At 33.5% G+C, this 12,181-nt stretch overlaps 1 protein-coding gene and 1 non-coding gene across 2 annotated transcripts in view; both read left to right on the top strand.

The window, feature by feature from the left end:
- The first annotated feature begins 1,989 nt into the window (after positions 1-1,989).
- Positions 1,990-2,062, top strand: Trnak-uuu. Its single transcript has one exon. It is a non-coding gene; the product is annotated as a tRNA-Lys (tRNA).
- A 734-nt stretch (positions 2,063-2,796) lies between these two features.
- The window catches only part of LOC123656851 (sodium-independent sulfate anion transporter-like), a 57,674-nt gene continuing 48,289 nt past the window's right edge, over positions 2,797-12,181 (top strand). Inside the window, exon 1 of the mRNA XM_045592467.1 lies at positions 2,797-3,211. Coding sequence (XP_045448423.1) covers positions 2,797-3,211 — 415 coding nt within the window. The remainder of the gene's footprint in view (positions 3,212-12,181) is intronic.

Genomic DNA, 12,181 nt, shown 5'->3' with positions numbered 1-12,181 from the left:
TAAAATTGTCAAACTACTGTACAACGGTCGACAGGGTTAAACCATGATAGTCAGAGAGCAAGTTAAAACAATTGACGATCGGTACATATCTAAAAATAACATATCATTTTCAGTCTTTCATTTATTTGGGTTAATGATTCCAAAAGGCGTTAGAGTAAGTAGAGTAGTAGTGGTTCCAAATGGTGCCGGAATGGTACAGAAGATCACGTGGTATGAAGGAGACATGAAAGACGGTAGTGGGCATATTGTGTCGTCTATTTGTCTTACAGGCAAAAATATAAGAACAGCACATGGACGTTTTCATATCTAATTAAATAGTAATTTGATAACCTCCAGTATTACGGCTTCGGTTATAAATGTACGACGTAGTACATTCCTAATTATGTATTAAATATATTTATTAGATAAGATAATAGTCAAATTATTTCTTAATTATTAAAACATTTGATTACTTTATAGCAATGATTCCCAAACTGGTCTATATTGACCCCCAGGGGTCTATGTTAGCGAAAAAAAATTTTTGCAGACCATGAAATGAAAATGGGTGTCCACGATAGTGGATCTTAATATACACTGATAGTACCTATTTACTTACATTATACTATCTTTTAATATAAAGTCATAATTATACATTATTTATAAAAGTACCTATAAACTAAAAAAAAAATTATATATTTTTATAAAATTGTGTAAGTTGTAGGATACAACATAGATAGGATGTACACCTTGAACTTGTAAAAACCTTCATCATCTTGTTACAAGCATACGAGCAATTTCAGAGCTCTCAGAGCAAATTTTATTTTGAGTAGTTTTAATATAAATTAAATTAAGTACTAAATGTATAAAACTTAACATGTGTTTTTACTTTAAGTTTTTAACGCTAAACTTCACTACGCTTCACTAAGCTATTTTGATTTTGAAAATACAATAAGGCAGTCGACCTAAGGCAGTAATAAGACCTTGTACCTCAATGAGGTATGAAGTACTAAAATTCTAAGAAACAATTAATTTATGTTGTATCTCAACGCTTCTTGTTCTTGTTATGCAGGGTTTGACAAGAATAATATAGAATAGAATTATAAATATACTTGTATTTTACCACAGACTAAAAAAAACGGTGTCGTGGGACACTAACAAAATTCCTTATTATATAATTAATTTTAAGTTCTCGTCGAGGTAATTTTTTTTTTTTATGTCACGAGGTCGGCAAACAAGCGTACGGCTAACCTGATGGTAAGCGATTACCGTAGCTTATAGACACCTGCAACACCAGAAGCATCGCAAGCGCGTTGCCGACCCAATCCCCAATCCCTCCAGGAGCTCTGGTCACCTTACTCACCAACAGGAACACAACACTGCTTGAAAGCAGTATTATTTAGCTTTGATCTTCTGTAAGGTCGAGGTACTACCCCAGTAGGGCTGCTCCATATTTTGAAAATGAAAATAGTTATTCTGGTATAATTTTTTTATAACATTTTATTATATTTTCTATTATATTAGAAAAAAACAATGATTATTTAATTACTTAAAACATTTTTAAAACGAATGAGATGTTAATTTTATCATTAATATTCGTACACGGATAAAAAAAATTATAAGAACAATTCGGATTTACTAAACTGTTAAAAATAATTGCGAAATATTAACAATATTATTTTTGACGACAGTAGTTCACAAAAAATATGTAGGAAAACTTCGATAACATGAAAAAAACTTATGTAACAATTAAAATAAATCTAAATAGTATACAAGGGTATTTAAATATCTAAAATAATCCTTTTATTAAGAAAAAAATTAAAAAGTCACAACGCTCCTAATATCTTTTACGATTTATATAAATAGCTGTAAAAATATATATGTCCAATAGAAAATAATCTTTATTCCTTAATGTTAAGATCTATTATTTCTAAAATCAACAAGTATTCACTAAAATACATTATGAATGTGAGCAAAAGAAAATGAACAGCTTTTTCGCCTGTATGAGTACTAGCCCGGATAGCTCAGTCGGTAGAGCATTGGACTTTTAATCCAAGGGTCCAGGGTTCAAGTCCCTGTTCGGGCGGTTTACTTTTTTCCTTTTTTTAAATTATTTTTATAGATATTACTTAATTTAAAAAAAATGGATTTATTATTCATAGCCAACGAGCCATTAAGTAAATATAACTTTATAATGAAACTATTATTTAGTTTCATTTGACTGCTGTTTTTCTTAATTTTAAGAATAATTTAACTAAATTTAAATTAATTATTAATAATAAAAAAATAAAAAAATAAAAATATTATAATGAAAAAACTTTTTTAAATTTTATCGCGGTTTATTAAGTTAAAAAAAAAATAATTGTGTTAGCTGGCAAACAAAAAAAAAATCAAAAAATTTTATATATAAGATATACGGTCGAATTGAGTAACCTCCTCTTTTTTTGAAGTCGGTTAAAAAAATTACATCATCTACCAACCGTTTTTTAAAACAAAAATCCTGTTACACGTGTGATAATTAAAAATAAAAATGCAAAAAAACATATTTGTACTAACAAATCAAATAATCCTTTTCCAAATAATGACACCGTCTCATTTCACACCATTGCCCGCAACAGCCTACGCTCCGACCGACCGACTGCTCGACACATTCGCTCGCGATCCACCGCTGCAGCCGCACAGCGCCGCGCTCTGTGATAAAAACAATGCCAACCAAAGATTAATCGTAAAGAAAATAATTAAATTACAAAACAAGTGCCGTGCCTAAAATCTTCGCCGTAAAATGTCTCGTGCCTCTCTCTTTAAAACATACTTTTGAACATGACTAAGTACAAGCTGAACAACACCGTCCGTTCCTCATCCGAAGTGACTCTCACCTCGTACATGGGCAGTACGGACAGCGAGAGGAAGGACGACAGGTATTACCAGATGGACTCCAGGGATAACGACGACCAGTCGGAGTCAACTAGAAACTGTCACAACTGCCCCGACTCCTGCGAGTTTCTCCAGGAGCCTGTGAAGATTGCTGCGTCGCTGGAGAAGAGATACGATAAATACAGCTTGAATGAGCTCAAAGTGGAGAATGTGGGGAATGCGTGTCTTTGTGAGAAGTACAATGGGGGTTGTAAGCTATGCCCTAGACCGAGCCTGGCTCCAACGTTGAGCCTCAGCATAGACGGCCATTTGAAGGATTCCTGCCACGATTGTCAAGGCGCTTGCAGCTCCCCTAATCCCAGTAAGTACTCAATTGATTCGTAAGACCACACTATCAACTCATGCACAACTACAATTGTAGAACTATGTTACATCTCTTTACGTTTGGAGATTACAAAACTAGTGAAAGCTATGTCCTGCTTGTTTACATTTTATATAAAAAACTCGCGACACGCGTAACTTTAAGTTTAAATATAAAATAGAAATTGCACGTCGAACGGTCGTAACATACCTGCTCATTATCAAAAAGGAATTTAGAATATTATCACAAACGTTTGTTTTACGGCTGTATCGAATTTATTGTGTACTATTCACTATATTATGCTGTTTTGTCCGCGATGACATTCATCGCAACCATTCCGTGATTATAAGTCGTGGCGTTATTTATTACAGCCTATATCGTTCCTAGATAACGTAACTTCCCAGTGTAGAAATAATTATAAAAATCTATTGAATATTTTTCGAGATAAAATATTAAAAATAAAAGCGATTCCTCTTTGTAATAAGTTGTACAGACTAACACGAGACTTACGCGCTATTTTTGTTTCAATAAACTTAAATTTAACTGGTAGTAAATAATAAAATAAAAATTAAATAATTAATAATTTAATTAAACCAAAACAAATTGCTTATAAAGCGTTAAACCAAGTCACTAATACTTATTTTATTTTGGTCTTCATCAAGGAAAACATTCGAGCGACACTGCTAATCGTTTTACACCGCTTAATATTTCAGTTATTTGCTTATTTTATACGATTCGTTTCATTGATGTCATCGGAACGTAATTACAATATGAATACTGCTAATAATTGTGTTTGCTCACAAACGAAAAAAGTGCGTGTCAGCTCCGACGCACGACTGTTGTTTACTCCTTCAGATCGACTACGACTGTCTAAATAGGCACAAAAAAGGCTTCCTAGTCTAAGAAAAAAAAAAAAAAATATGATATCGAATGTAAATAAACGAATCAAATTACGCCATCTATCGGAACTCAATAGGGTAGATGGCGTTACGAGAAACGTAACAAGGTAATTCGTTCAGTAGATTTAATTCCTTATATTTTTTCATGCCAGGGGTTTTATATGAAAATCGATTATTAAGGACTAAACTCTAAAAAGCCGACTTCAATTACATCGACAAGTAATACAACATAAGTAGATGAAAAAATAGTCAGTAAATACGCGTTTTCAAAGATTACTCAAAAATACCATCAGCTCTCTATTAAATTTAAATCCCATTTAATACAACAAAACCCCCATCTCATTTAACACAATAATACAAGCTGATGATTGTGGCGATTGTTATGTGCTCCTATTCAAATTTAATCGAAATCTGACAAGTACTTTTTAAGTTATTTCTAATAATACGTGTATTACTTCACTATTTTTGGTTTACTCATTAGGAATCGATTTTCATATAAAGCCCCGGTATGAAAAAAATATTACGAGTAAAATCTACTGAACGAATGACCTCGTCTTCGTTTCTCGTAACGCCATCTATCGGAACCCAATACAGGTTCCGCAATAGACGATGACGTTTTCTAATAATGCCATCTTTCGGAATAGGATTCCTATAGAAGGCGTTATTTGATTCTTTTATTTCCCATTTGATATTATGGTATTAAACTTTTTCTTACTAGTAAGCCTTTTCTGTGCCTATTTAGACAGTCGTAGTCGATCTGAAGGAGTAAACAACAGTCGTGCGTCGGAGCTGACACACACTTTTTTTCGTCGGCTTACGTTATATTACTTGTCAACGTGTTTGAAGTTGGTTTTTTTTTTCGTTTGCGAGCAAACACAATTATTTTGTACTCACAAAATAATTGTGTTTACTCATTAACGTCTGAAACTATTATCGGTAACCCGGTGTTGGCTTCGCTTTAACTAAGTATGAATAATTTAATAAAATCTAATATAAGTAAATTTAATTTGTAAAAATGACGGTTCACAAGTGCTTTTGTAGTCAAGTACTTAAAGAAAGTAATTTTCTGTTATCATTTTTAACTAAATCGATTTAAATTGACGTTTTTGATTTTTGACAGTTATATAATATTTACGTCGAAAGAAATGAACTTATTTGTTACTTAAATTTTGACATCAAACATTTAGATAAGCGTATGGGAATTTAAGTTAAAACGATTCAGTAATATGATGTGTAACTATAACTTTCAAATGGAATTCTGGAACCAAACACATTTTCTACAAGAAATTTATCGCACCTACTAAAAATATGCATTAAGGGCCGGTTTCACCACTTGAGGATAAAGTTTATCTCTCACATAAGCTTCGAAAAAATATACTTTAACTAAGTTTTAAGTTAAGTTACTCGATTAATAAACTAAAACTCTTAGATTCACATTTGTGGATAGTAATATTTGATAAATATAAGAGAATCCGATAGTTGAATATAAATAATTTATAATTAACTTTTATCTGTTGGATACCGTCATCCGTCAAATAGCGTTATCCACAAGCGATGAAACAAGCCTTTATACTTTTAATAGAACTATAACAAGTCCAATTCTGTACGTAGATGAAATGTTCGAGTTCACGGTTAATACAGCTCATCCATCTATACTAATGTGGTAAAGCTGAAAACATTGTTTGTTTAAATGTCTAAGTGTCTACTGGTTCGATACCCAACTACGTTACCCAAAAAAATTGGGTTGACTAGTCCATTCACCGAGGAAGGCAAAAAGTAGCCTATAGGCTACTTTTTGTTCCTAAAATTAGCGCGTGTGAAACCGCGCGGCACAGCTGGTATAACATAATATAATATTATTCACAGTTTGACACATGACAAACATTTGTATTAGCCATACAGGTGTTTGCCGTGGTCTGGGTGTTTGTGCAGTCCTTGTGGGTCTTCCCACCGTGCCTCGGAGAGCACGTTAAGCCATCGGTCCCGGTTGTTATCATGTGCACCTGATAGCGATCGTTACTCATAGTAGGGAATATATCCGCCAACCCGCATTGGAGCAGCGTGGTAGATTAAGCTCTGATACTTCTCCTACATGACGAAAGAGGCCTATGCCCAGTAGTGGGATATTACAGGCTGAAGCGACTCGCAGACTCGCATTGTTAACTGACTTCACTGACTTCTTGTATTCTTTTTATGTATGTTCCCTCAGAACTTTTGACTGGGTTTCGATTTCGATGTTTCTTGTTTTAATCGAAAACTAATGCTTTTCATGTAGTTTCTTTGACGTTGTATTACTTATAGATGTAACTTAAGTCGTTTTTTTTTTGTTTTACAAGCTAACACGATTAAACATGTGTAAATGTTTAAAAAAAAATTTATAACAAAACAGAGAAAATTGATACAATAAGTCATTTAGCACGTATGCATGTCGTCAATACAATAGTTATACTTTTAATAACAATAACAGAATTCCAGTCACGTCGAATTCCAATGCTTAGATCGAGATAATTTTTATATATATAAATTTTGTGATTCGTTTAATTTGTTACTAACTGATCAACTGATCTGCAACGTAAAATATATTACGAAAACTATATACTGAATAAGATGCCAAAGTTTGGAATTGAATCAAACCAGAATAGCAAAAACGGAAAAAAGAAATGTTATGACCAGATAAATTACAGTTTCTCCTTAGAAATAACCTCACAATCGAAGCTTCAGCGGAACTCTAACTGAGGTAGAGCACAGCAGGAATTTCCTGCTCAAAATATGGAGCAGCCCGACTGGGGTAGTACCTCGACCTTACAGAAGACCACAGCTAAATAATACTGTTTTCAAGCAGTATTGTGTTCCTGTTAGTGAGTAAGGTGACCAGAGCTCCTGGGGTATTGGGGATTGGGTCGGCAACGCGCTTGCGATGCTTCTGGTGTTGCAAGCGTCTATAGGCTACGGTAATCGCTTACCATCAGGTGAGTCGTACGCTTGTTTACCGAGCTAGTGACATAAAAAAAAATAGCGATATCCACGACTGGTGACACAGGCCTTAAATGAATTATAAAATTGTAACCTCAAGCTCAGATTTCACAGTCAATGTTCCCTTTCTTATGTCAAGGTTCTTGTATAAAATAATCTCAAAAACGAATTTTACACTTACAAAGGAATATATTTTAATTTCTTGTGATAAAGTTAATAGACAAAAACTTGGATATGAATGGGTGGCACTGGCCTTCACGCGGATCTATGACTAACGTTTGTTTTATTAACCGACTTCCAAAAAAGGAGGAGGTTCTCAATTCGACTGTATTTTTTTTATGTATGTTACTTCAGAACTGGACTTGACTGGGTGGACCGATTTCGAAAATTTTCTTTTAATCGAAAGGTGGTGTGTGTCATTTGGTCCCATTTAAATTTATTTGAGATCTAACAACTACTTTTCGAGTTATATCTAATAATGCGTTTTTACTTGACGCTTTTTTCGTCGATCTACGTTGTATTATACCGCATAACTTTCTACTAGATGTACCGATTTTAATAATTCTTTTTTTGTTGAAAAAAGGATATCCCTAGTTTGGTACCATGATAAGGAAACCAGGATCTGATGATGGGATCCCAGAGAAATCGAGGGAAACTCTCAAAAATCCGCAATAACTTTTTACTGGGTATACCGATTTTGATAACTTTTGATTTAATCGAAAGCTGATGTTTATCATGTGGTCACATATAAATTTTATCGAGATCTGATAACTACTTTTTGAGTAATCTTTGATAACGCGTAGTTACTTGACTATTTTTTCGTCGATCTAAGTTGTGTTACTCGTCGATGTAATTGAAGTCATTTTTTTTTCGTTTGCGAGCAAACATAATTATTATCCACCTCTACGGTTAACACAATTATTAGTCTTGAAATGATGTATTGACACTATTTTAAAGCGCAAACATTGTCTATTACCGGCTTTTCTCAGCAGAATCTACAATTCTTATGTTACGGTAATAATGTCTCAGTAAACGTAATTATATATTCATTTAAAGTTTTATATATTATAAAATATTTTTTTGTTAAGGTCTGACTTTTGTTGATAAATAAAATTATTTGATTTATTAAAAAAAAACAAAGAATACGCGTTATCAAAGTCATAATATCCTATCAAATTATTATATTAATAATCTATCTTCTATAATATATAAAAGCGAAAGGTCACTCACTCATCACGAAATCTCCGAAACTATAACACCTACAAACTTGAAATTTAGCAGGTAGGCTCCTTATAAGACGTAGGCATCCGCTAAGAACGGATTTTACGAAATTCGACCCCTAAGGGGGTAAAACGAGGGTTGGAAGTTTGTATGAAAGTCCCATGTTTTTGAAGTAAGAGACTTGAAATTTAAAATGTATGCCTTATAGATGATGAGAAGGTGTCCAAATAATGTGTCTTTAGAAATCAACTCCCTTTTGGGGTTAAAACGGGGGATGGTAGGTTGACTCACTCATCACGAAATCTCCGAAACTATAACACCTTCAAACTTGCAATTTGGCAGGAAGGCTCCTTATAGAGCGTAGACATTCGCTTAGAACGGATTTTACGAAATTCGACCCCTAAAGGGGTAAAACGGGGGTTGGAAATTTGTATGAAAGTCCTATGTTTTTGAAGTAAGAGACTTGAAATTTAAAATGTACGCTCTTTAGATGGTGAGAAGGTGTCCAAATAATGTATTTTTAGAAACCAACTCCTTTTTGGGGTTAAAACGGGGGATGGTAGGTTGACTCACTGATCACGAAATCTCCGAAACTATAACACCTACAAACTTGAAATTTGGCAGGAAGGCTCCTTATAGGGCGTAGAGATCCGTTAAGAACGGATTTTGCGAAACTCGACCCCTAAGGGGGTAAAACGGAAGGTTGGAAGTTTGTATGAATGTTCTATGTTTTAGAAGTAAAAGACTTGAAATTTAAAATGTATGCTCTATAGATAGCGAGAAGGTGTCTAAATAATGCACTGTAATCTATATATATAAAAGAGAAAGGTCACTGACTCACTCATCACGAGAACTCAAAAACCGCTGGATGGTCTATCCATCCAGGTTGGACAAAGATAAAGTTTGGCAGGGAGGTAGATTATAGTTAGCAGACGTCCGCTAAGAACGGATTTTACGATATTCCATCGCTAATGGGTTTAATTGGGGTTGGTTAGTTTTTATGAAACATATACAGCCAGAAAATAAATCCAAAAATGTGGTGTATAGAGAGGTTTTATAAAAATAACTATTAAATTATACTAAATTGTGCCTTTTAAAAAGTTACCCAGTTTGATAAGCATTTCAAGTGACTGAAATAAAAAAATAATTTGTGTTAAACATCTTAAAAGTAATGCATATCTTCATAACCACGAGGACGTAGTCGCGGGCAACAGTAAGTGTATTATAAACAAAGTCCCCAAAAGTGTATGTGATCGATTCGCTCAAAATTTACTGAACAGATTTTCATGCGGTTTCACCATTGGAGAGAGGGCTCCACCATTGGCAAGAGGAAGGTTTATGGAACGGCTAAGCCATTTTATATGAGAGTTTCACTGGAAGTTTGCTGGGAAAACTTTGTGATACACTAATTTCAACGCGGGCGAAGCCGCGGGCACAGCTAGTAATGAATATATAATTATGTAAAATTAATGGTTTTATAATGTTGAATAGTATTACAGACATTATTATTCATAAGTTTTCATTAAGTACTATAAAATAATTGTGTTCGCTCGCAAACGAAACAAAAACCGACTTCAATTACATCGACCGGTAATACAACGTAAGTAGACGAAAAAATAAATCAAGTAAATACGCATTAGCAACGATCGTTATCAGGTATTTATGATAACAACCGGGACCGACGTCTTAACGTGCTCTCCGAGGCATGGTGGGGTGATCCAAACTGCGAATAGATTATAACCATAATTTAAGTCGATATTATGACGATAGAAGTAGAACGTTGCATATTTTATATTCCGAAATTCAAGTTCAGAAAAGAGGGAGACCTAAAATCACATACAATACGAACTTTCAGATTAACGTCAAATATCTGTATGACTGACAATACGCATAAAAAAAATACGCAGTATTAAAAGATAAATTAAAAAGTACTCGTCAGATATTAAATAAATTAAAACAGAACCATGTGACAAGCACCACCGTTCGATAAAAAAAATAAATAATAATAATTGAAATCGGTCCACCCTGTAAAAAAAAATTATATGTCATTTGTAATTTTGTTAAAACCGTGTATTGGTGTGCGAAAGTGTAAATAAATAAATTTATGACGTAACACATATAAATATATATATAATATACAGTCGAAACGAGAAGACGCTCATTTTTTTAAGCCAGTTAAAATAAATGAAATTTAACTGACCGTTCTAAATACGTAGAATAAGTGTACATTGTAAGTAGATCATAAGTGTACATATATGGTAACTAGGAAATAAGTGTACATATATGATAACTAGCAAATAAGTGTAAATATAGACATAGATAAGAAAAATAATAATGTTAGAAATTAGAAACCAATTATGTGTATACTTCTGCATAAACAGTATTAAGTAAGGAAAAAACCGTCAGCGTCGGACCACGTCCTAGTTTTACTGGCAGTCACAGGACTGTTGACCTGAAGTATAATAAGTAGAAAATCGCCTGTGGTATTATAATGCATGCATGATAAACAAAAGGTACGGGCATTTTGAGCCCGTGGATCAAAATTTATAAATTAAAAAAAAAAATACGTAGAATAAAAACACGTATAATATTTTATATTTCAAGTTCAAAATTACCCAACGAGTTGTCATTTGTATAAAATAAAATAGATTTATAGCTCTATCATACGATGTAAAAATCGTTTTAAAACTATTTAATTAATAACTTTACAATATAAATAATTATAATAATTTACGCTAATATACATTTTAAAATCAAAGACAAAAAAACGATGTTGTCGGATTTATAATGTAATTAGTGTTACAATGAAAAAGTAGATTAAATAAAGTATTTTAATATTAATTGTAATCAACAATACATTATCGTGTCTGTATAGTCTCAGGCTTTTTGTTCGTCTCAAAAACAATGGACATTTTATTGAGCTAACAGTTCCTATATAAAAACTGTCAGGAAAAGAGATTGATTTCCTAGTAGTAGCAAGTGCATGTATTTGATATTAGGGCTTCACTGGCACCCCGAGCTTTTACCACCAGTTCCAATCACATCTCGTAAGAATCGCATACTCGTTAAGTCATTCTTTTGTTCAAAATGTAATAATGCAACGTATTTCTCGTTACCAAGTGTTGTACAAGGAAGTAACTGTAAAAAATGTGCAGGAATTAATAACACACAGATTAATGAACAGCGCCCTTTGTTATTAAACAATTTCTGCGTATTTTACCGTCATAGTCTTAACGTTATGTCCCTTGTAATTAACGACTAAATAATTATAAATACGGGCTTCGAAATACACAGGCCGAAGACGGGCAGCAGCGTCTCCTCCCCAGCGTGGTTTCTATCGGCAAAACACATGATGAGTTCATGCCATTTTTGGCGCGAACTTTTGGTTATGTCCAGCAGTGGACTGCGATAGGCTGAGGTGATGATAATGATGATAATAAATTATAAATATATATGAATAAAAAAAAATTGAAATCTCTGAAATTTCAGTGACGGTTTTACGTATAAAGCTTTTAGTAACAGTCTGTAAGTCCTACTGCTGGGGCGTAACTATGTTCTTTCATAGAGAATAGAAAAGGAACCTAATACAACTTTCTCCAACTTCCAGAGAAGTCAGGTGAATATTCACTCATGTCACAGCACTCACGATGTTTTTCCACCGTAAATGTTACTTATGCTTTCACGAATATTTCTGCATTTGGTTATTTCAGCTACGAGTATGCCATCCCAGATTTATGCCCGAGACCGTCTGGTAGATATTCATGTTCTGGCTACTGTGCCGCCATGACTTCTTAAACATATATTTTTATACTAGTATTAAATGAGGAATATCAAATGCGAACACAGCTAGATGTTTCTAGACGTTTCTGGATGTTCT

The sequence above is a fragment of the Melitaea cinxia genome, chromosome 10 (assembly GCF_905220565.1).
Source record: "Melitaea cinxia chromosome 10, ilMelCinx1.1, whole genome shotgun sequence".
In the NCBI taxonomy this organism is placed as follows: Eukaryota; Metazoa; Arthropoda; class Insecta; order Lepidoptera; family Nymphalidae; genus Melitaea; species Melitaea cinxia.
The sequence above is the reverse complement of the archived record's forward strand: the minus strand, read 5'-3'. Positions and strand labels throughout refer to the sequence as shown.